Source organism: Bombina bombina, chromosome 6 (genome assembly GCF_027579735.1).
Source record: "Bombina bombina isolate aBomBom1 chromosome 6, aBomBom1.pri, whole genome shotgun sequence".
Taxonomy (NCBI): domain Eukaryota; kingdom Metazoa; phylum Chordata; class Amphibia; order Anura; family Bombinatoridae; genus Bombina; species Bombina bombina.
The window spans coordinates 776637175-776663599 of NC_069504.1; the positions used below are offsets into that span (position 1 = coordinate 776637175).

Consider the following 26425-nt stretch of genomic DNA (forward strand, 5'->3'; position numbering starts at 1 on the left):
CCCTCTGTTAAATTAAATTAAAATTACAATATCCCTATCTTAAACTAAATAAAAACTTACCTGTGAAATTAAAAAAAACCTTAGTTTAAACTAACAATTAACCTAACATAACTATTATACTAAAATTAAAATAACTACCAATTAAAAAAAACTAAACTACACATTAAAAAACATAACACTACTAAAAAAAATTAAGTCTAAAATTAAAAAAAATTAAAAATACTAAATTACAAAAAATAACAAACAAAATTATCAAAAATAAAAACAATTACACCTAATCTAATAGCCCTATAAAAATAAAAAGCCCCCCAAAACAAAAACACCCCTTAGCCTACAATAAACTACCAATAGCCCTTAAAAGGGCCTTTTGTAGGGCATTGCCCTAAAGAAATCAACTCCTTTACCTTGAAAAAAATACAAAGACCCCCAAACAGTAAAACCCACCACCCAACCAACCCCCCTAAATAAAAAAACTAACTCTAACAAAAACCTGAGCTACCCATTGCCCTGTAAAAGGCATTTTATGGGCATTGCCCTTAAAAGGGCATGTAGCTCTTTTACATTGCCCTGAAAAGGGCATTCAGCTCTTTTAAAAAAACCCAAACCCTAATCTAAAAAAAAAATAATCAGCCAATAGAATGCGAGCTCAATCCTATTGGCTGATTGAATCAGCCAATAGGATTGAACTTCAATCCTATTGGCTGATTGCATCAGCCAATAGGATTTTTTCTACCTTAATTCCGATTGGCTGATAGAATTCTAATAGCCAATCGGAATCTAAGGGACGCCATCTTGGATGACGTCACTTAAAGGTACCTTCATTCAGTAAGAAGACTCCGGATGAAGAGGATGCTCCGCGTCGGATGTCTTGAAGATGGAGCCGCTCCGCGTCGGATGAATGAAGATAGAACATGCTGTCTGGATGAAGACTTCTACCTGTCTGGAGGACCACTTTGCCCGGCTTGGATGAAGACTTCTCCCGGCATCATTGAGGACTTCGGCCCGGTTGGATGAAGACTTCTGCCGCTTCCTTGAGGATGGATGTCCGGGCTTCAGAACAGTAAGTCGATCTTCAGGCGGTTAGTGTTAGGATTTTTTAAGGGTGTATTGGGTGGGTTTTATTTTTAGGTTACGGTTTGGGCCTGCAATAGAGCTAACTGCCCTTTTAAGGGCAATGCCCATCCAAATGCCCTTTTCAGGGCAATGGGGAGATTAGGTTTTTTTAGTTAGTATTTTATTTGGGGGGTTGGTTGTGTGGGTGGTGGGTTTTACTGTTGGGGGGTTGTTTGTATTTTTTTACAGGTAAAAGAGCTGATTTCTTTGGGGCAATGCCCCGCAAAAGGCCTTTTAAGGGCTATTGATAGTTTAGTTTAGGCTAGGGTTTTTTTTTTATTTTGGGGGGCTTTTTTTATTTTGATAGGGCTATTAGATTAGGTGTAATTAGTTTAAATATCTTGTAATTTGTTTATTATTTTCTGTAATTTAGTGTTTGTTTTTTTGTACTTTAGCTAATTTAATTTATTTAATTGTTTTTAATTTAGTAAATTTATTTAATTATAGTGTAGTGTTAGATGTTATTGTAACTTATGTTAGGTTTTATTTTACAGGTACTTTTGTATTTATTTTAGCTAGGTAGTTATTAAATAGTTAATAACTATTCTACCTAGTTAAAATAAATACAAACTTGCCTGTAAAATAAAAAATAAACCCTAAGCTAGATACAATGTAACTATTAGTTATATTGTAGCTAGCTTAGGGTTTATTTTATAGGTAAGTATTTAGTTTTAAATAGGAATAATTTAGTTAATTATAGTAATTTTATTTAGATTTATTTAAATTATATTTAAGTTAGGGGGTGTTAGGGTTAGGGTTAGACTTAGGTTTAGGGGTTAATAAATTTAGAATAGTGGCGGCGACGTTAGGGGCAGCAGATTAGGGGTTAATAAAAATAATGTAGGTGTCAGCGATGTTGGGGGCAGCAGATTAGGGGTTAATAAGTATAATGTAGGTGGCGGAGATTAGGGGTTAATTCTATCAGAAAGAGTGATTGATTTATGGAATAAACTTCCTCAAGAGGTAGTAGCGACAAACACTGTGGGGGACTTTAAAAATGCATGGGACAAGCATAAGGCAATCCTACAAACTAGATAAGTTTATACTAATATAAATATTGGGCAGACTTGCTGGCCCATGGCTCTTATCTGCCGTCAATATCTATGTTTCTATGTAGGTGGAAGCGATGTTAGGGGAGGCAGATTAGGGGTTAATAATATTTAACTAGTGTTTGTGAGGCGGGAGTGCGGCGGTTTAGGGGTTAATATGTTTATTCTAGTGGCGGCGATGTCAGGAGCAGCAGATTAGGGGTTAAAAATTTTATTTTAGTGTTTGCAATGCGGGAGGGCCTCGGTTTAGGGGTTAATAGGTAGTTTATGGGTGTTAGTGTACTTTTTAGCACTTTAGTTATCAGTTTTATGCTACAGCGTTGGACCATAAAACTCGTAACTACTGACTTTAGAATGCGTTAGGGATCTTGGAGGTAGTGTACCGCTCACTTTTTGGCTTCCCAGGACAGACTCGTAATACCGGCGCTATGGAAGTCCCATAGAAATAAAGACTTTATGAAGTTTACGTAAGTCGTTTTGCGGTAAGGCCAAAGAAGTGTGCAGTGCCCCTAAACCTGCAAGACTCGTAATAGCAGCGGTAGGGAAAAAGCAGTGTTAGGACCTGTTAATGCTGCTTTTTCAGCCTAATGCACAACTCGTAATCTAGCCGGCAGTAAGCCAATAGAATTTCAGTTGGATGAGGATGGATGTCTGGGCTTCAGAAACCGTGAGGGGATCTTCGGGGGTTAGTGTTAGGTTTTTTTAAACTTGTTTTGGGTGGGGTTTTTTTTTAGATTAGGGTTTGTGCTTTTTTAAATTTTTTATTTTGCGGGGGTTGGTTGGGTGGTGGGTTTTACTGTATTTTTTTCAAGGTAAAAGAGCTGATTTCTTTAGGGCAATGCCCTACAAAAGGCCCTTTTAAGGACTATTGTTAGTTTATTATAGGCTAGGGGGTGTTTTTATTTTGGGGGGCTTTTTATTTTTATATGGCTATTAGATTAGGTGTAATTGTTTTTATTTTTAATCATTTCGTTTGTTATTTTTCACAATTTAGTGTCTTTTATTTTTCGTAATTTAGTATTTTAAATTTTTTGTAATGTCAGACTTAATTTTTTTTAGTAGTGTTAGTTTTTTTTAATGTGTAATTTAGTTTTTTTAATTGGTAGTTATTTTAATTTTAGCATAATAGTTTAGTATAATAGTTATGTTAGGTTAATTGTTAGTTTAAACTTAGGTTTTTTTAATTTCACAGGTAAGTTTTTATTTATTTTAAGATAGATATATTGTAATTTTAATTTAAAGTTAGGGGGTGATAGGTTAAGGGGTTAATAGTTTAATTTAGTTTTTTGCAATGTGGGGGGCTGGTGTTTTAGGGGTTAATAGTTTTATTTAGTGGCGGTGATGTGGGAGGCCAGGGGTTAATACATTTATTATAGTGGCGGCGTTAATAACTTTTATTAGTGGTGGTGATGTCGGGAGCGGCAGATTAGGGGTTAATAACTTTATTTAGGTGTCAGTGATGTCGGTACGGCAGACAAGGGGTGTTTAGACTTGGGGTTTATATTAGGGTGTTAGGTTTAAACGTAACTTTTTTTTCCTCATAGACATCAATGGGGTTGCGTTATGGAGCTTTTCATTCCGCGCTTCAGGTGTTAGTTTTTTTTCTAACACTCTCTCCCCATTGATGTCTATGGGGAAAGCGTGCATGAGCACGTATTCTCAGCCCTTGGATTTTGTGCGGTATGAAACTTATCGGCACCATATCGCACGCACAAGAAAGGCTTTTCAGAAACTCGTAATGGCAGCGCTATGGAGGGTGAAATAACACATTTTTTGTTGTGTTCGTTTAGTACCCTCTATAGGGCAAAACTTGTAATCTAGACGAAACACTTTTATACTGCAAGAAGGGGCACTATTACAGTATATTATATTATATACATCGATATAGCTTTGTAGGAGGATTGTATATAATACAGTTGCCATTTTAAGCTTTACTACAGTGCAACAGATAGGAATCAACTAAAGTGGGAAGAACAGTGGAATTTCTTGGTTTCTCTGAAGCTCTCTCACAACTCTATATTCTTTAAGCATTTGACACCTGCAGTTCTTACTGATTTTAAAGGGACAGTATACACTCATTTTCATATAACTGCATGTAATAGACACTACTATAAAGAATAAGATGCACAGATACTGATATAAAATTCAGTATAAAACTGTTTAAAAACTTACTTAGAAGCTGTCAGTTTGGCTCTGTTGAAAAGGTAGCAGGAAAGCCCACTGCAAGTGGCAAATAAGACACTCCCCCCCTCCCCCTTCTTTTGCATATGAAAAGACCCTTTACACAAACAAAAGCAAGCTGGAGAAGGTAGCTGACTGTATTCACATAAAACTTTGGGGCTTGGTTAGGAGTCTGAAAATCAGAGCAATGTTATTTAAAAATAAGCAAAACTATACATTTATTTAAAAAAAAAATCTTTAAGGGCTATATAAATAGATCATCTACAAAACATTTATGCAAAGAAAAAATGAGTGTATAATGTCCCTTTAAGGGACAGTAAACACCTTGTAATTAGAACGCATTTCTGTTGGGTGGCTATAGAATAAAACATTTTAAAACAGTTTAACATCATTTTACTGCAATTACTTTTTAATAGCCAAACTTTACCCAACCATTTGCCTTATCTGGAGGAGCCAAACTGTCAAAAAGTTAATATAAAATGAATTGTTTTGCAGTGGTTATCTGACAAAACCACATAGAGACAGATATTCAGCAGATTTATCCTTGAGAAGTAAGCAGGGTGCATTTCAAGTTCTAAGACTAAAAAATTGCTCTATTTTCCGAGCTAAATTACATGAAAAATGGTCAAAATAAAGAATTAAAATATATTTCAAAGTTGTTTCATTAAGCATAGAAGCATAAGCAAACATTTTATATACAAATCTCAAAGTGTTTACTGTCCCTTTAAAGGGACAGTAAAGTCAGAATTAAACTTTCATGATTCAGATAGAGCATGCCATTTTAAACAACTTTCAAATTTACTTCTGTTTTTAAATTTGCTTCATTCTCTTGGTATGTTTTATTGAAGAGTAAAAATATGTAGGTTCATAAGAGCTCAGGAGAGTGCACGTGTCTTTAGTTCTCTGTGGCAGCAGTGGTTTGAACATTATTTGTAACTTTGTTATACAATGTTGCAAAACAATGCTGCCATAGATTCTGCTGCCATAGACTCTCTGGGGCCCATTTATCAAGCTCCAAATGGAGCTTGAGGGCCCGTGTTTCTGGCGAGCCTGCAGGCTCGCCAGAAACAGCAGTTATGAAGCAGTGGTCTAAAGACCGCTACTCCATAACCTGTCCGCCTGCCAAAAATCAACTCGGTCGAGTACGATCGGGTTGATTGACACCTCCCTGCTGGCGGCCAATTGGTCTCGAATCTGCATGGGGCGGCGTTGCACCAGAAGCTCATAAGAGCTGCTGGTGCAATGCTGAATACGAAGAGCGTATTGCTCTCCGCATTCAGCGAGGTCTGTCGGACCTGATCAGGTCCGACAGACCTTTAAGAAATAGGCCCTTCTGTATAAAGTGTCTCTCTAGGTTGTTGTGCATAAATATATAAAACATTTTTGCTTGTGTTTTATCTCGATTACTGACCTATGCCTGAATCTTTGACCATTCTCTTGCCTGACAATTCTGTTTGTTTGCTGCCTGACTTGATCTGGCCCTTTGCCTGACTTTGGCTCTGATATTTGGATTCTGATTTTGTCTATGTTATTTTTTCTTGGCCTGCAGTCACTCACAGCATTGTAGTCTATGTTATGAGTATTGTTCTTCATACTGCCTTTCCACCTGACACTGAATTTAAAAGACCACTGGCCATGAAATAGTCTGGGAGATGTACAGGACATAACAATAATACCTATATAAAGTAATATTCTAGAGATGAATGAGATAAAATGAGTAGTTGTTGCAATAATGGCATGAGCCAGTTTTAAAGGGATAGTCTAGTCAAAAAGCAACTTTCTAATTTACTCCTATTATCATTTTTTCCTCGTTCTCTTAGGAATCGTTATTTGAAAAAGCAATAATGTAAGCTTAGGAGCCGGGCCATTTTTGGTTCAGCACCCTGGGCAGAGCTTGCTGATTGGTGGCTACATTTAGACACCAATCAGCAAGAACTCCCCAGGTGCTGAACCAAAAATGGGCCAGCTCTTAAGCTTACATTATTGCTTTTTCAAATAAAGATTCAAGAGAATGAAGAAAAATTTATATTAGGAGTAAATCAGAAAGTTGCTTAAAATTGCATGCTCTATCTGAATCATGAAAGTTTAATTTTGACTAGACTATTCCTTTAAGTTTAGATTGGTGGGATATGACGGCTTAGAACTTTTATGATTATTTATGGTAGGCTTCTCTAAATAGTACTTTTCAAGGAGCACTCACTGTTCTCTCTACCACCAACCTACTTCCACTACCATTTGTAGCAAACCCATCATGATAGCTTGTGATTTGATTATTTTAGTACTACAGATATTGCAAAACATAGGGTCAGTTGGGTTACAGGTTGTTTATAATATATATTCTCTAACGTGAACATGGCACTTATTGCCTCTTCCTTCACATTTTGTACTTGCAGTGTAATTGCTGTGCTGCATCCTTTCTTTACTTTTTAATTATATATAAAAACAACTCACAGGTCTATTTACAATAATGTAGACATTATTGTAAAGGGACATGAAACCCAATTTTTTTTCTTTCTAGATTCTGACAGAACATGCAATTTTAAACATCTTTCCAATTTACTTCGATTATCTAATTTGCTTAGTTCTCTTGTTATCCTTGGTTGAAAAACATACCTAAATAGGTTTAGTTGGTGGGAGCTAGCTGCTGATTGGTGGCTGCACATATATGCATCATCATTGGCTTACCAATGTGTTCAGCTAAATTTATTTAAATAATTACATTTTCATTTTGAATTTACTGTCCCTTTAATCAATATTGGCACGTCTATGAAATGAAAGATCAATAAAATAGTAACGTACTGGTTTAAAGATATCAAGATATTATTGTAATCACAAAAAACAGGTTATAACGAGTATCTTGTTCATACAACTGTCTGTGGGGTCTTCTCAATCTCTCATTTACATGCAGGGAAAAAATAGAACCCTAAACACAACTAACTGAAGCTATCTCAACCCCCCCACGGTACCCCGATACCACCACACTGCAAGTTTCCACTGAAATCTAATACACCCTGTAAGAACCTCTCAAAGCAAACCCCTGTTATTAAAATAAGAGACACTTACCAGATTTACAAGTGGCCCTCCTGAGTTTCCATACTGTAAAATAATGAAAAATGCATTATAATGACCTAATGCTGCAAACTCTTGTTAGAATGCATAAACGCTTACACTTTTATATTTATATACAGTATGTTACCCCATCTAAACTGTTACAACATAATTTGTGCTTGTAGAAGCCATTTTTTAAATATACATATATGGTTGGTGTTAATTCCTTTTCCCCACAGTTTTAACCCTACACTTCCATAATCTTAAGTTCATAATTTAAAAAAAACCTTACATAAAAATGGAAAACATTTATGACATTTATGTTAATGTAATTTTTGTTTGTGTTTGTGAGCGAGACTGACAAAACAAATGGTAGCAAAGACAGAGAGAGACTAAAGAGAGATAAAGACTTGTAGCCAGGGTCGAGTTGTGCTTGAATTCAGCAACGGTAAGAATCACAAAAAAATGTAACATTCATTCAGTAACATAACAAATACATCATTGATATCTGTATTTTAAGGCTACAATTCCGTCCACAAATTTTGGGGATATTTACAAAACATAGATCTATTTTTTTACTTCCCCAGACCCCTTGATGGCATGATAATTCCATAAAATATACCTGAATAATGTATTAAAGGGACAGTCTACACTTTAGTCATTTTAAAGTTTTATCTTAGCTTAAGCTGCAAATAGCCTCCTGCACCCCTTTCTATATTATGCAGCAGGAATGGTAAAAAAAGTTATTTTATAATGAAAATTATTTCTGGCCACTTTAAAATGACTGCCAAGCTCCACCCAATGATGACATAACAATCTGGGCTACATCTAGGCACTCTGCTGTATAGCATTGGCAGTCTGTTGAATACAACTAGTGAGCCTTTTGTGATTGGATGCCATATGCAGTTCAGACTGTGATGTCATTAGCGGGCGGAGCTTGGCAGCCATTTAAAAGTGGCCAGAAACAATATTCATTTTAAAATAACTTTTTTACCATTCCTGCTGCACGATATAGAAAAGGTGCAGAAGGCTATTTGCAGCTTAATATAAGGTAAGACTTTAAGATGACTAAGGTTTAAACTGCCCCTTTAAAAATAACAGGAAATTCTGATTGTTTTGTCACTGTTATTGCGAATCACTCGCATCATCTGGGAATCTTATTAGTCCTTTTTTCAGTGCTTCTCGATGGGAGGAGTTTGCTGTTAGTAGGGAGTTACTGTCTGTTGGATTTGAGTAAAGTGTTGTTCCAATTTTCATCTATGGATCAGTTGTGTCCTTGTAGATTTCTATATCTGAAAGAAATGGATTTTGTGTCTGCTAGATTCCATTTTGAATTTTACATAGGGTAAAGCATTGTCGATTTGGTTAAACCATTCTGATAGTTCCTCCTCTTGTCCATTCCATATTAGGAAGATATCATCTATGTACCTGCGGTATATGATGATGTTGTCCATGCTTTTTGAATACACAAATTGGTTTTCAAACCAGGCCATAAATAAGTTGGCTATGATTTTACTTATGCACCTTTTTATTAGAAAACAGTCTTGAAAAAGGTCCCTGTGAGGACCAAAACGTTGACTGAATCTTTATAAAATTATGTTCATTAAGTCCTGTGAGTGCCTCTTCTTTCTTTGAAGTTTCTATATATGTACAGGGAGTGCAGAATTATTAGGCAAGTTGTATTTTTGAGGATTAATTTTATTATTGAACAACAACCATGCTCTCAATGAACCCAAAAAACTCATTAATATCAAAGCTGAATAGTTTTGGAAGTAGTTTTTAGTTTGTTTTTAGTTATAGCTATTTTAGGGGGATATCTGTGTGTGCAGGTGACTATTACTGTGCATAATTATTAGGCAACTTAACAAAAAACAAATATATACCCATTTAAATTATTTATTTTTACCAGTGAAACCAATATAACATCTCAACATTCACAAATATACATTTCTGACATTCAAAAACAAAACAAAAACAAATCAGTGACAATATAGCCACCTTTCTTTGCAAGGACACTCAAAAGCCTGCCATCCATGGATTCTGTCAGTGTTTTGATCTGTTCACCATCAACATTGCGTGCAGCAGCAACCACAGCCTCCCAGACACTGTTCAGAGAGGTGTACTGTTTTCCCTCCTTGTAAATCTCACATTTGATGATGGACCACAGGTTCTCAATGGGGTTCAGATCAGGTGAACAAGGAGGCCATGTCATTAGATTTTCTTCTTTTATACCCTTTCTTGCCAGCCACGCTGTGGAGTACTTGGACGCGTGTGATGGAGCATTGTCCTGCATGAAAATCATGTTTTTCTTGAAGGATGTAGACTTCTTCCTGTACCACTGCTTGAAGAAGGTGTCTTCCAGAAACTGGCAGTAGGACTGGGAGTTGAGCTTGACTCCATCCTCAACCCGAAAAGGCCCCACAAGCTCATCTTTGATGATACCAGCCCAAACCAGTACTCCACCTCCACCTTGCTGGAGTCTGAGTCGGACTGGAGCTCTCTGCCCTTTACCAATCCAGCCACGGGCCCATCCATCTGGCCCATCAAGACTCACTCTCATTTCATCAGTCCATAAAACCTTAGAAAAATCAGTCTTGAGATATTTCTTGGCCCAGTCTTGACGTTTCAGCTTGTGTGTCTTGTTCAGTGGTGGTCGTCTTTCAGCCTTTCTTACCTTGGCCATGTCTCTGAGTATTGCACACCTTGTGCTTTTGGGCACTCCAGCGATGTTGCAGCTCTGAAATATGGCCAAACTGGTGGCAAGTGGCATCTTGGCAGCTGCACGCTTGACTTTTCTCAGTTCATGGGCAGTTATTTTGCGCCTTGGTTTTTCCACACGCTTCTTGCGACCATGTTGACTATTTTGAATGAAACGCTTGATTGTTCGATGATCACGCTTCAGAAGCTTTGCAATTTTAAGAGTGCTGCATCCCTCTGCAAGATATCTCACTATTTTTGACTTTTCTGAGCCTGTCAAGTCCTTCTTTTGACCCATTTTGCCAAAGGAAAGGAAGTTGCCTAATAATTATGCACACCTGATATAGGGTGTTGATGTCATTAGACCACACCCCTTCTCATTACAGAGATGCACATCACCTAATATGCTTAATTGGTAGCAGGCTTTTGAGCCTATACAGCTTGGAGTAAGACAACATGCATAAAGAGGATGATGTGGTCAAAATACTCATTTGCCTAATAATTCTGCACACAGTGTATATATATATATATATATATATATATATATATATATGTGTGTGTGTGTGTGTGTGTGTGTGTGTACATACAAGGCTCAGGACCAGGGCCCATGATGGATTTAATATAGACTATGATGTCAATAATTTTTGGGAATAGTTGGCCTGGGCCTGTGTACACAATGAACCACCTAAAGAGCCCATGCCTTATATATATATATATATATATATATATATATATATATATATATATATATATATATAAATATATATTTATTCAGATGAGAACTTGCCCAGTCTGTTTAAAATGCACATTAATCTGAAATTAAGAGCTAACAATGTTTAATAAATAGTAATAATATTCCAGGAATGTATTAGTGAATGCTGTAGACAGAGACATTATATTATATTACGTGAAATGTTGTAAATATGCCACAGCCTAAGGGGGTGGAGCATAGAGGAGTTTACTACAGGCTATTTTGTTTTTAGCCAATCATGTAGAACATGTGTATTTAAAAGGGTAGTTCATTACCCATGACTGCAGCTATGATCACGGCCTTTTGACAGCCGAAATGTGTCAGAAACAGTCAGCAGGGGAGTAGGCTCCTTTAATCCACTCACACAGACACTGTGTGGATCTGGTTCTGTTTGGATTTTATCCGGTGTTTGGATTTTATCCGGTACTTCAATAAAGGCTACATTCTAACAAGTGTCTGTTGTGTGGGAGTGCTCCTCTATCTATCGTTTGTGTACATACGTATATACACATATAAATACATAAAAACATCTGTACACACATATGTATATATATATATATATATATATATATATATATATATATATATATATATATATATAACCATCAAAGTCAAGAGTCTGTGTTGCTACAACAAAGGCATAATATTTCAGTCCAACAACATATGAACACTTTCTTTATGTGCTTACACTACCGTTCACTCTGAGCATCATGGAAAAAGTGGTGAGAGTCCATCCACCCTGTACATTTATCTGTGGGTCAGGTTGTGCGTTTCAGACTAAGGCTATACATCAAATGCAATATGTGTATAAGTGCTGGGGACCGGGCCCCGTGCAGCCTATGGCCGCTTGCAACTCACGATTACTGTCGTGGCCTCTCGGTCTGATACAGCGGTCCTCCTGCCTCTCTCTTTCGGTCTCCCAGCTTGCAGCACCAGGGCTGTCTTGGACGTCTGTAGCGTCGGGAGTCCTCCGTGTCCACGTGGTAGAGTGACGTCAGATCCTTGCGCCGGATATCTGTTACTGGCGCCGCAGTAGTTTCGTAGTGAAAGCACTATTGCCTGTATCCTTTAGGAAGAAAGTTGCCGAGCTTGTGACCCCGGATCCTGGCCATAGATGCACAAAAAGGTGAAGAAAGAATTCGATCCGTAGGTCAGATAAGTAGGTTAAAAACAACTTTATTTGTTCTCCATTAAAAAGTCCCTGGAGGGGTCCTACAGCAAAGAAACATTGAGCACTGTGTACTCAAGCTGACATGTTTCGGCTGTGTGCCGTAATCATAGCTTGATTGAGTGCATCAGTGCTAACCATTTAAAAGACAAAGTTAATTCTAATTGGTTAAAACATAATTGCACATTTACAATGTTAGAACTAAAGTGCTGTGTTAACCTATTCCCTGCCTGATTATTTTATGCTACTGACCAACTACTCACTTTTGTTGAAGAGTTACATTCTTGTGTTTGTATGTACGTGTGGATATGGAAAACTATGAAAAGTTATTTGAGATTTGGGACCTAATGCACTGTATGACCATCATTAAGGTGTTTAAAATAAATTATGTATACTACTTTGTGTTGTATTTAAACCCTCTGTTTAGCGCAGCACCCATGTTCTATGCATTAACTATGTACCTAAATCATAACACTAACTGATTGAGAATCGTACCTATAGTGAATAAAGTTCTTATTGTAGTTTTTAAATATCTACTTTGAAGACCTCTGCTAAGTTTCACTGGACTGGTGACTTATTATACATTATGCTTACTAATCAATATCCTTATGTAAGTGCATAACAGAGACACTTCTTTTTCTTCTCTATTGTTTTCTTCTGTTTACTGCTGAGGTACGTGAGAGTGTATGTATTACCCATTTGTCTAAGTGCTCTGTCTAACAATCAAAGCTTTTACTCAATAGTATATTATGGGAATTTTCGAGATCTATAAATCTGTGGTACTTAGTGGTTGCTTAGTAATATTATGTGAATATATATATTATTCTACAATGCTGTTTATTGTTATTGCCAATAGTTAATTAGATCATATTCGGAGTTAAGACCCCTTGGCACTCTTGTTTGGAGTTTAAAGATCCAATACATCTCTCTTTTTCCCAAAATTAAATTCCTGTCCCCACCTCTTAAAGGGGTTTTGATTTTTTCAATGGCTTGCCATCTCAGAGTGGTACTGCTTTTGTTGTGTGAATCTTTAAAATGTCTGACCAAGGGGGTAGTTGCCTCTCCCATTTTGATGGTGGACAAATGATTACGTATTCGGACATTAACCTCAGTTGAGGTAAGTCCTACATATTGCAGCTTACATTCCACACAGGACAGAACGTATATGACATAGGAGGATGTACAGTTTAGGCAGGAGGTTATTTTGAACACTTCACCTGTGACTTCTGAGCGAAATTCATTCGAGATAGTGGCTTTGTCACACGGTTTACATCTGGCCCTGCCACATCTGTACATCCCCCTATGCCTCAGCCAAGAGCTTTCTTCTGTGGCTGTTATTCTGGGTAATTCAGAGGGTGCCAAATAGTTACCTATGGTCTTGCTTTTCCGATAAGAGCATCTGAGGCCCCTATCCACACTATCTACAAGTCTGTCGTCAGCTTTGAGTAGATGGAAGTGTTTGTTGATTATACCACAGATGTTCTTATAATCTGTGCTATAATCGGTTACAAATGTGACCTTTCCTTCCTGAGTGGATGGATTGGAGGATCTTAATGATCCCTGTAAGAGTGCCTTCCTATCCAGTCTATCTACCTGTGACTTCGCTTGCTTGACAGTATATTTGGCATAGCCCCTTTTCAAGAGTCTCTTCTCCAGATCTCTGCTTTGTGCCTGATAAGTGCTCTCATCTGTACAGTTTCTTTTTGTTCTGATAAGTTCACCTTTAGCCACTGCAAGTGGAACTTGCTTAGGATGGCAACTCTTTGCATGAAGCAAAGTGTTTCTTGTAATCGGTTTCCGATAAGTACTAGTTCTGACTCTTTCATTTTCAGCAACTGTTAGGGTAAGGTCTAGAAAATGTATCTGACTAGTATTGGTCTCATGAGTAAATCTGAGACCTATGCTGTTGTTATTCAGTTTGGTCATAAAGTCAGACATTTCATTGTCTGTACCCTGCCAGACAAGCAAGAGATCATCTATGTATCGCCTATAGAAGGCGATACATAATTTGTGATCATTTTCTTCTCCATAGATGTGGGACAGCTCCCACCAACCCATAAAAAGGTTGGCATATGAGGGCGCAAATTTGGCCCCCATTGCTGTCCCACACCTCTGGAGAAAAAAGTCCTCATTAAACCTAAAATAATTATGCTTGAGGAGAAAGTTAGTGACTCTCAGAATATACCTGATGAATGTTTCATCAAAATAGGAAGATTCCTCTAGAAAGAAGGTTATAGCTTTTATTCCTTCTTCATGTGGAATGGAAGAGTACAGAGCCGTGACATCAATTGTCAGCCACTTAAACTGGCTTTCCCAATTGAAGTCTTCCATAAGATTTAATAAATCTTTCGTATCTCTTATGTGGCTCTGTAAGCGGACCACAAACGGATAGAGGATTGCATCAAGCCATTGTGACAGATGCTCAAGGAGGGACCCTATGCCGCTCACAATGGGCCGTCCCTGAACATCCGTCAAGCTCTTATGCACCTTTGGAAGATGGTGGAAGATGGGCACAACGGGATTCTTTACAAAAAGAAAATCATGTGTGTTTAGATTCAGGTGCCCATCCTCCAGACCATCATCCAAAAGTGATCGTAGTTCCTTTTGAAAAGGAACGGTGGGATCCCTTGATAGTCTTACATAATTGTTAGTATCATTAAGTTGTCGCTCTGCTTCACTAATGTAAGCACTTCTGTCCTGGACTACCACTGACCCCCCTTTATCCGCTGAGCGGATGATAAGGTTTTTGTTTTTCTGTAACTCTAGTAGAGCTTGTTTCTCTTTGTGGGACAAATTTGCTTTGTGCTCACCTCCATCCGTCATATGTGACAGCTGTGTGAGATCTTGTTCTATCCTGTTGTAGAAAGTTTCCAGGATGGGGCCCCTAGACTGTATGGGATAGAATGTTGATTTATTCTTGAAACCATTAAAATTCTTAATCGTATGTGTGGGATTATCATTTTCCCCTACACAGGCCAAGTTTTGTAGTGTGATCAGATCACAAGTTTCTGAAAAATCCAAGAGCTGTGAATTTTCAGGGCCATGCTGGAATGATGTTATGTTTTCAGGGTCCTCAGCCCTCCTCTCATTACTCCCCTGAAAATGTTTTCTAAGGGTGAGATTTCTGATTAGTCTGTTTACATCCAGCATGGTCCTGAAAAGGTCAAATGAGCAAGAGGGGGCAATACATAGATGATCTCTTGCTTGTCTGGCAGGGTACAGACAATGAAATGTCTGACTTTATGACCAAACTGAATAACAACAGCATAGGTCTCAGATTTACTCATGAGACCAATACTAGTCAGATACATTTTCTAGACCTTACCCTAACAGTTGCTGAAAATGAAAGAGTCAGAACTAGTACTTATCGGAAACCGATTACAAGAAACACTTTGCTTCATGCAAAGAGTTGCCATCCTAAGCAAGTTCCACTTGCAGTGGCTAAAGGTGAACTTATCAGAACAAAAAGAAAATGTACAGATGAGAGCACTTATCAGGCACAAAGCAGAGATCTGGAGAAGAGACTCTTGAAAAGGGGCTATGCCAAATATACTGTCAAGCAAGCGAAGTCACAGGTAGATAGACTGGATAGGAAGGCACTCTTACAGGGATCATTAAGATCCTCCAATCCATCCACTCAGGAAGGAAAGGTCACATTTGTAACCGATTATAGCACAGATTATAAGAACATCTGTGGTATAATCAACAAACACTTCCATCTACTCAAAGCTGACGACAGACTTGTAGATAGTGTGGATAGGGGCCTCAGATGCTCTTATCGGAAAAGCAAGACCATAGGTAACTATTTGGCACCCTCTGAATTACCCAGAATAACAGCCACAGAAGAAAGCTCTTGGCTGAGGCATAGGGGGATGTACAGATGTGGCAGGGCCAGATGTAAACCGTGTGACAAAGCCACTATCTCGAATGAATTTCGCTCAGAAGTCACAGGTGAAGTGTTCAAAATAACCTCCTGCCTAAACTGTACATCCTCCTATGTCATATACGTTCTGTCCTGTGTGGAATGTAAGCTGCAATATGTAGGACTTACCTCAACTGAGGTTAATGTCCGAATACGTAATCATTTGTCCACCATCAAAATGGGAGAGGCAACTACCCCCTTGGTCAGACATTTTAAAGATTCACACAACAAAAGCAGTACCACTCTGAGATGGCAAGCCATTGAAAAAATCAAAACCCCTTTAAGAGGTGGGGACAGGAATTTAATTTTGGGAAAAAGAGAGATGTATTGGATCTTTAAACTCCAAACAAGAGTGCCAAGGGGTCTTAACTCCGAATATGATCTAATTAACTATTGGCAATAACAATAAACAGCATTGTAGAATAATATATATATTCACATAATATTACTAAGCAACCACTAAGTACCACAGATTTATAGATCTCGAAAATTCCCATAATATACTATTGAGTAAAAGCTTTGATTGTTAGACAGAGCACTTAGACAAATGGGTAATACATACACTCTCACGTACCTCAGCAGTAAACAGAAGAAAACAATAGAGAAGAAAAAGAAGTGTCTCTGTTATGCACTTACATAAGGATATTGATTAGTAAGCATAATGTATAATAAGTCACCAGTCCAGTGAAACTTATCAGAGGTCTTCAAAGTAGATATTTAAAAACTACAATAAGAACTTTATTCACTATAGGTACGATTCTCAATCAGTTAGTGTTATGATTTAGGTACATAGTTAATGCATAGAACATGGGTGCTGCGCTAAACAGAGGGTTTAAATACAACACAAAGTAGTATACATAATTTATTTTAAACACCTTAATGATGGTCATACAGTGCATTAGGTCCCAAATCTCAAATAACTTTTCATAGTTTTCCATATCCACACGTACATACAAACACAAGAATGTAACTCTTCAACAAAAGTGAGTAGTTGGTCAGTAGCATAAAATAATCAGGCAGGGAATAGGTTAACACAGCACTTTAGTTCTAACATTGTAAATGTGCAATTATGTTTTAACCAATTAGAATTAACTTTGTCTTTTAAATGGTTAGCACTGATGCACTCAATCAAGCTATGATTACGGCACACAGCCGAAACATGTCAGCTTGAGTACACAGTGCTCAATGTTTCTTTGCTGTAGGACCCCTCCAGGGACTTTTTAATGGAGAACAAATAAAGTTGTTTTTAACCTACTTATCTGACCTACGGATCGAATTCTTTCTTCACCTTTTTGTGCATATATATATATATATATATATATATATATATATATTATATATATATATATATATATATATATATATATATATATATATATATATATATATATAAATCAAGAAAAAAACAGGCACTCTCCGGTGTTAAGATCCTCAGTTTCTTTAGTGTGACGTTTCGGGGTCTTTAGCCCCTTCCTCAGACCATAAAAGACATATAATTACACTCAAAACTTACCCTCCTAACGTCAACACACATGAGTCAAAACAAAAAAGCAAAGTGACTCATGTGTGTTGCCGTAATTGGCCGTTTGTGCATGTGCAGTAGCGCTAACGGGACGCCGGTCCTGCACACATGAGTTGAATTAGCTGCACGTTGTGGGGTATATATAGAAGGGTAAGTTTTGAGTGTAATTATATGTCTTGTATGGTCTGAGGAAGGGGCTAAAGACCCCAAAACGTCACAATAAAGAAACTGAGGATCTTAACACCGGAGAGTGCCTGATTTTTTCTGGATTTATATGCTATTGTTCAAGAGCACCCTGGAAGCTGTATGATTTTTGGAGAGTGCTGGTCTGTATTTGATTTAATATTTAAAGATTTTTTTATCAGACAGTGTTTATATGAGTATAGTTGTACTTTTACGTGTATTTATGTTGTGTTTAATGTAACTTGTTCTCTTCCCCTACGGCCCTACCCTTTACATAAGCTCTCAATTCACGCTACCCAGACGGACATTAAATTTGATCTAGCTTAAGTAAACGCATTTACTTTAAACTTGTAATACGCGCGCTATTTCCACCACGTGCAAAAAGCCAAAAATAAATAAATAATATCACTTGCACGCTACAGTTAGCACTCCACTCGTAATCTAGCCCAGACTGATACTTCAACTCGCAATAATTTCATAATTATTTATCTCTGTAGCTCTAATGGTGCATAACATACGGCTAGATTACGAGTTTTGCGTTATGAGGGGTGCGGTGCTAACATGCAGTTTATTCTCACCGCTCACTTACCTGCAGTGCTGGTATTACGGGTTTTTATCAACCCGGCGTTAACAGGCAAGAAGTGAGCGTAGAGCAAAATTGCGCTCCACACTGCACTCCAATACCAGCACTGCTTAAGTCAGCAGTGAGCTGGTTGTACGTGCTCGTGCACAATTTCCCCATAGACATCAATGGGGAGAGCCGGCTGAGAAAAAGTCTAACACCTGCAAAAAAGCAGCGTAAAACTCAGTAACGCAGCCCTATTGATTCCTATGGGGAAACACATTTTATGTTTACACCTAACACCCTAACATGAACCCCGAGTCTAAACACCCCTAATCTTACACTTATTAACCCCTAATCTGCCGCTCCGGACATCGCCGCCACCTGCATTATACTTATTAATCCCTAATCTGCTGCCCCCAGCATCGCCGACACCTACATTATATTTATTAACCCCTAATTTCCCTCCCCCAATGTCGCCGCAACCTACCTACATTTATTAACCCCTAATCTGCCGCCCCCAACGTTGCCGCCACTATTCTAAATTTATTAACCCCTAAACCTAAGTCTAACCCTAACACTTAGTAACATAAATATATTTAAATAAATCTAAATAAAATTACTATCATTAATTAAATTATTCCTATTTAAAACTAAATACTTACCTATAAAATAAACACTAAGCTAGCTACAATATAACTAATAGTTACATTGTATCTATCTTAGGGTTTATTTTTATTTTACAGGCAAGTTTGTATTTATTTTAACTAGGTAGAATAGTTACTAAATAGTTATTAACTATTTAATAACTACCTAGCTAAAATAAATACAAATTTACCTGTAAAATAAAACCTAACCTAAGTTACACTAACACCTAACACTACACTACAATTAAATAAATTACCTAAATTAAATACAATTAAATAAATTAAATACAATTACCTAAATGACAAAACAAACAAACAAACTAAATTACAGAAAATAAAAAACAAATGACAAGATCTTTAAACTAATTACACCTAATCTAATAGCCCTATCAAAATAAGAAAAGCCCACCCAAAATAAAAAAAACCCTAGCATGGCCCCCAAGAAATCAGCTCTTTTACCTGTAAAAAAAAATACACACAACCCCCCCAACAGTAAAACCCACCACCCACACAACCAACTCCGCAAATAAAACCCTAACTAAAAATACCTAAGCTCCCCATTGCCCTGAAAAGGGCATTTGGATGGGCATTGCCCTTAAAAGGGCATTTAGCTCTATTGCGGCCCAAAGCCCTAACCTAAAAATAAAACCCACCCAATACACCCTTAAAAAATCCTAACACTAACCGCCGAAGATCCACTTACTGGGAGAAGTCTTCATCCAAGCGGCAAGATGTCCTCAAGGATGCCGGCAGAAGTGGTCCTCCAGACGGGCAGAAGTGGTCCTCTAGACGGACAGAAGTATTCACCCAGACGGCATCTTATATCTTCATCCTTCCAATGCGGAGCGGGTCCATCTTCAAGACATCCGGCGCGGAGCATCCTCTTCCAACGACGACTACCCGACGAATGAAGGTACCTTTAAATGATGTCATCCAAGATGGCGTCCCTTAGATTCCGATTGGCTGATAGAATTCTATCAATCGGAATTAAGGTTGAAAAAAATCATATTGGCTGATGCAATCAGCCAATAGGATTGAGCTTTCATTCTATTGGCTGTTCCAATTTGTAGCGTAAAACTCATAACTACTGACTTTAAAATGCATTAGGAATCTTGGAGGTAAAGGGTGTACCGCTCACTTTTTGGCCTCCCAGGACATACGCAATTTACATAAGTTGATTTGCGGTAAGGCCAAAAAAGTGTGCGGTGCACCTATACCTGCAAGACTCGTAATACCAGCGGGCGTAAAAAAGCAGCGTTAGGACCTGATAACGCTGCTTTTTTACCTTAACGCAAAACTTGTAATCTAGCCGCAAGTTAGCAATTTTCTGATTTTTTTAACTGTAAAACTAATCTAAAAAGATATTCTAAAAATTAAACCATCTGGTTGTAAATATTATGATTATAACCAGCAAAAGTCTTTATATAGCAAACCATAGACAAGACAAGTAGCAGAGCTGTGGGAAAGAAAGGGAATGACCTACAAAGGGAAAAAGAGAAAGAGACATAAGGAAACAAAGAAAGACATTTGTTTGCCTATTTAAAAGGATATGAAACCCAATATTTTTCTTTCATGATTGAGACAGAGCATACAATTTCTTCTATTATCAAATTTGCTTTGTTCTCATGCTATTCTTTGTTGAACAGATATCTAGATAGGTAGCATGCACATGTCTGGAAAATTACGTTGCTAGAAGAAAGTGCTGCTATCTAGTATTCTTGCTAATGTATAACATTCTTGAAAAATTGCTGCCATATAGGGCTGCAGACACGTGCATGCTCCTGAGCTTAACTCCCTGCTTTTCAACAAAGGATACCAAGATAATGAAGAAAATTTGATAATAGAAGTGAACTGAAAAGTTGTTTAAAATGGTATGCTCTATGTTGGGTTTTATGTCCCTTTAATTAAACATGTCAATGGCTGTGTCATATACAGCAAGTATTTTATAAATGTATCACATGCGTTCTCTCCTATATTATATAAGTCTTGCACTGTCATTTTAATCAGTTATTAGCCAATAGAGGTTATAACACCATGTAGCTATTTTATATCATAAACCATTTCTTTCTAAGCAAAAAACTAAATAGTACTTAAAGGGATAGTAAACTCACATTTTTTTCTTTCACAATTCAGATAGAGCATGCAATTTTAAGCAACTTTCTAATTTACTCCTATTTTCAATTTTTCTTTGTTCTCTTGGTATCTTTATTTGAAAAAGTAGGAATATAAGCTAAGGAGCCGGCCCATTTTTGGTTTCAGCACCCTGACTAGCACTTCTGATTGGTGGCTACATTTAGCCATCAACAAGCAAGTGCAACCCAGGTCTGAACCAAAAATGGGCCGGCTCTTAAGCTTACATTCCTGCTTTTCAAATAAAGATACCAAGAGAATGAAGAAAAATGTATAGTAGGAATAAAATAAAAAGTTGCTTAAAATTGCATGCTCTATCTGAATCATGAAAGAAAAAAATTGGGTTTACTATCCCTTTAAAATAATAGTAGAATTTCTAAAAATCTAGCATTATGTGTTTCTAGTATTGTTATAATGGTTGTAGGCTTACATTTATTATTGCATCTGTTTGGATGTAATCCATGTCGGAGTCTTTGAGCCCCAATTCTTTGCCACCTCTCTGTGTGGTACTGATGATCCCTGTGGTCACTGTGTTCTGTAGAGAAAAGGGGCTTCCCAGGGCAACCACAAACTCTCCCGGCCTCAGATCAGCAGATCTACCCAACATGAGAACCGGTAGGGGAGACTGCACATCAAAAGAAAAGAAAATTTTTTTTGTTCAGGTAGGTATATATGTAGAGAAGATTTAATATAGGTTATGACTTTATTAAAATAAAAACAGATATTTCAGTCATGCATATGAAAGAGCGTGATTTAAATGAAGGGTTTAAACTACTGGTTTTCAAACCTGCCCTCAGGCCTCCCCAACAGGACAGATTTTCAGTGAGAGCAGGTAAAATAACAGTGTTTACTAATCAGCTGATTATTCCACCTGTGTTCTAGTTCAGATATCCTCAAAATCTGACCTGTTAGGGAGGCATGAGGACAAGTTTGAAAACCAGTGCTTTAAAGGAACACGAAACACTTTGAATTTGTCAGATTACTTGCTGTAAAAAGCATCTTTACCAAATTCTCTTATTATTTTTTTGCCTCCTGTAATATGTCTTAAAATTGTGAGTTTTCCCACTTCTGAGAATTGAAAAAGCACACTGCAGATTTCAAAATACTAACCTTCCCACTGTATGTCCTGCCTGTGTCACAAATATTGAAGCTCCTTTTTGCAAGACCATATGTTGGATTCTGTGTGCCTTTAAGAGACAGCTTAGTTTTAGTTTCAACACTTTTGTCCATCTGTCAATCACATTTCTATGGGAGTTCCCTTCACTGCTGTGACTTAATCATTATAACGATTCTTCAAAGGCCTATCCATTGCATCAGCATAGGTTACCATTTAGGGTTGTCACCTTGGCCATGTTTTCCTGGACACTTATGAGTTACACATGCTGAAGGGTGTGCATGGTTTGAACAGGTATTGTGCTGTTCATCAGCACTTTTTATGTGATGTCCAGAAGCACAATACATGTTCCCCCTGCTTACCCTGCAGTATGTATAACTCATAATTGTCCAGAAATATATGGCTGAGGTGGCAACCCTATTACCACCCTATTACCATTGTCTGTGCAACTAGCAAATCTGGACTGTTTATCTGAATGTTTTTCTACAGCTTTTTGTTATTCTGTTATCTGCTCTGGATTATTCCTCTAACAAACACTTTCCAAGCTTTATAAATACCTTAGTCCTTTGTGTTTACCTGCTTGAGTTCTAACATCTTATCTGCTTTACGTGTTACTTCCCAGCTATACTCTTGGGTATTTATCAGCTGTACCACATATCACACTCTTTACGAATTGCTGCACAAGCTATACATGTGGTTATTTAGTAGCAGAGGCGGCTCTACCATTAGGCCAAATAGGCGATCGCCTAAGGCCTCACTCATGATGGGGCCTCACACAGGGGCAAAGGAAAATATGCCCTTTTTTTCTCAGATCATACAGGTGTTGTAGCATAGTAGCCCAGCCCATTGGCTTCCTCCAAGCAATGCCATGTATCATGGCAATGCCATGATATATGTAGAATAATGCAAAACGTTATTAGCAAGGGGTGCAATTGCTGACTTGTATTTGGGGATCCTTGCATGAAAAATATTCTGTTTAATTAATATATGTTGCTAAGTTTTGCAGTTTTTTTTTTCTTTTGTGTGTTAAAGAACAAGAGATATGAAACCCAAAATGTGTCTTTCATGGTTCAGACAGAGCACCCAATTTTAAACAACTTTCTAATTTACTTCTATTGTCTAGTTTGCTTTGTTCTGTTGGTATCCTTTGTTAAAAAGCATACTTAGGTACGCTCAGGAGTAGCAATGCACTACTGGCAGTTAGCTGCTGATTGGTGGGTTACATATACAACTCTTCTTATTGCCTCACCAGATATATTCAGCTAGCTCTCAGTAGTGCATTGCTGCTCTTTCAAATTAAGATGCCAAAAGAATGAAGCAAATTTGACAATAGAAATAAATTTGAAAGTTGTTTAAAATTGTATGCTCTGTCTGAATCATGACAGTAAAATTTGAAGATTTATATCCTTTTAATAGGGGCCTCAAAATTTAGTTTTGCCTAAGGCCTCCCTTAGTCTAGAGCCGCCACTGTTTAGTAGCTCTGCAACATATCACATTTAGGGTTGCCAGGTGTCCGGTATTAGACAGAAGAGCCCGGGATTTTAGAAAACCCAACATTTCTTCTGATTTTATTTTTTTGATCATCAGTGACAATAAGTGACAGTAGACAGTTAACTTCATATTCCAATATCCAATATGCTGAGTTGTGTAATGGTAAAGTGGTAACGGTTGCCGGTAAATTACCAACTGTGTGTGACAGCGACAGGCAGCCAGAAGTGACAGGTCAGGTGGTGTGTGGTGCAGTGCCGGTGTTACAGCGTAATCTGACTGAGTCTGACTGTGAGTGACACACATACACGTACACGTCACGTAAGCAACTAAGGAGACCCGCGCGGCGCACATGCTTTTTGAGTCACAATCAAACTTGCAACAGCAGCTAATCCCTTGGAAGCTCTTTTAAAGTGCTGATTAAGACAGGGCTTCTGCCAATGCCCTTACCATAGTATACAGCAATATGAAGTCCACAGCACAATGTAGAAGAAATCTTTATCTTTATTCAATTAACTTGGTACAAAAGTCATGCAACATTTCAAGACTAGCTCTTAATCTTGCATTCTTGAAAATACATTGACACTCATCTTAAAGGGACATTATACACTCATTTTTTCTTTGCATAAATGTTTTGTAGATTATCTATTTATATAGCCCATAAAGTTTTAAAAAAAAAAAATGTATAGTTTTGCTTATTTTTAAATAACATTGCTCTGATTTTCAGACTCCTAACCAAGCCCCAAAGTTTTATGTGAATACCGTCAGCTACCTTCTCCAGCTTGCTCCTGTTTGTGTAAAGGGTCTTTTCATATGCAAAAGAAGGGGGAGGGGGGAGTGTCTTATTTGCCACTTGCAGTGGGCTTTCCAGCTGCCTTTTCAACAGAGCCAAACTGACAGCTTCTAAGTAAGTTTTTAAACAGTTTTATACTGGATTTTTAGATCAGTATCTGTGCATCTTATTCTTTATAGTAGTGTCTATTACATGCAGTTATATTAAAATGAGTGTATAATGTCCCTTTAAATAGACTCTATTTTGCACCATTCATGTATTCATTTACATATTACATACCATTAATGCCACCTACTGGTAGTAATAAATCATTACATGTTATATTTTCATAAAAAATCAGTTCCATTTTATATACATAATTAATTACAAGTACATTTTTCCTGGACTAAAACCAATAAAAATATCACTATACTACTGACTTAAATTGCAATAGAATCACTACACTTCCTATCAGGCCTACTTTTTTGTTTTAAGAAGACCAGTTATAGGGGCCAAGTTATCAAGCCGTCAACCTCAAATACGCTGGAATTCCGCAGCGTATTTGTGGTGAGGCTGATTCGCCTTAGTTATCAAAGGCTAGAGACCGGCAAAAGTAGAATTTTGTGACGTAAACTTCGATCCGCCGGACTCAGTCCGACACAGATCGATTCTTACGTCACTCCAGATGTTCCGCACACAAGTTCGGCACTATCTGACTACTTTTGCTAGTTATCAAAAAACTAGCAGGTACGCTCGGCACTTTTACGGCCCAGCGTACCTGGTTTTCAAACCGCCACCCTGGAGGCGGCGGATCCCATAGGAATCAATGGGAGTCTGACCATAGCGAAAGTACAAGTTCGCTGCTGCCAGACATCCCATTGATTCCTATGGGAGCTGTCTACACCTAACACCCTAACATGTACCCCGAGTCTAAACACCCCTAATCTGTCCCCCCCTATACCGCCGCAACTAAATAAAGTTATTACCCCCTAAACCGCCGCTCCCGGAGCCCACCGCAAGCTACATTATATATATTAACCCCTAAACCGCCGCTCCCGGAGCCCACCGCAACTATAATAAATGTATTAACCCCTAAACCGCCGCTCCCGGAGCCCACCGCCACCTACATTATACCTAGTAACCCCTATCCTGCCCCCTATACCGCCGCCCTCTATAATAACGTTATTAACCCCTATCCTGCTGATCCCGCACCTCGCCGCAACTAAATAAATAGTTTAACCCCTAAACCGCCGCTCCCTGAACCCGCCGCAACCTATATTAAATTTATTAACCCCTATCCTGCCCCCCCTACACCGTCGCCTGTACCCTGACCCACAGTCCAGAGGCCGGGTGTCTTTGTGTCCTACCACTGTACTGAGGGTTTGCTTATAGACAGGTATGTTATCTGACCCTAAAACCAACTCGTTTGCTCCTAATTGACCTCAGCAGAGATAATTAGTTAAGGAACTGCAAAACAATTGATATTTGCTAACAACATGATGGTGACAAGCTTTGTTTAATCCAGTAACATGTCTGGATTGACTCCTCCAAATAAGACAAGTGGTGGTGGAGTTCAATCATTGAAAAACAAACAGTGTTAATGCATTAAATAAAATGTAAAATATCCTAGTATGTTCATTATTTGCAAGACTACAGAAATGTATTAAAATTACAAGGTGCCTACTGTCCCTTTAAAGTTGTTTATCTTGATTTTGAAGGTACCAGGAAATAAATTTCTGTTTCTCTAGTGACCAAGGGGTCAATCACAATCTATCAGTGATCTGCTCCTGAAAAGGCTTTTGGCTTTCCGACCAAATTGTTATCTAGTTTTGCGAGTGATCACAGAGCAATATGGTTTAGTTTGATAAAAGCCTGCAGCTGCGAGTGACTTTTCAACAGAAAAGCTCCCAAAAAGTCAATTTTGTGTGATAAGTACCTATTCTTAAAATAGAAACTGGGAGGTCACCCAAAACTGAAAGGTACAATAGCCCATTCACATCTCTTAAGGTTACAATAAAGGTCTATTCATGTAACCCCTTTGTTCACTGTGCAAGGCAAATACTCATTTAAATATGTGA

At 37.9% G+C, this 26425-nt stretch overlaps 1 protein-coding gene across 1 annotated transcript in view; it reads right to left on the reverse strand.

The window, feature by feature from the left end:
• HTRA4 (HtrA serine peptidase 4) overlaps nt 1–26425 on the reverse strand; it is a 311700-nt gene that overhangs the window by 104593 nt on the left and 180682 nt on the right. The window contains exons 4-5 of the mRNA XM_053718083.1: nt 21404–21598; nt 7407–7439 (exon numbers count right to left, since the gene is read on the reverse strand). Coding sequence (XP_053574058.1) covers nt 7407–7439; nt 21404–21598 — 228 coding nt within the window. The remainder of the gene's footprint in view (nt 1–7406; nt 7440–21403; nt 21599–26425) is intronic.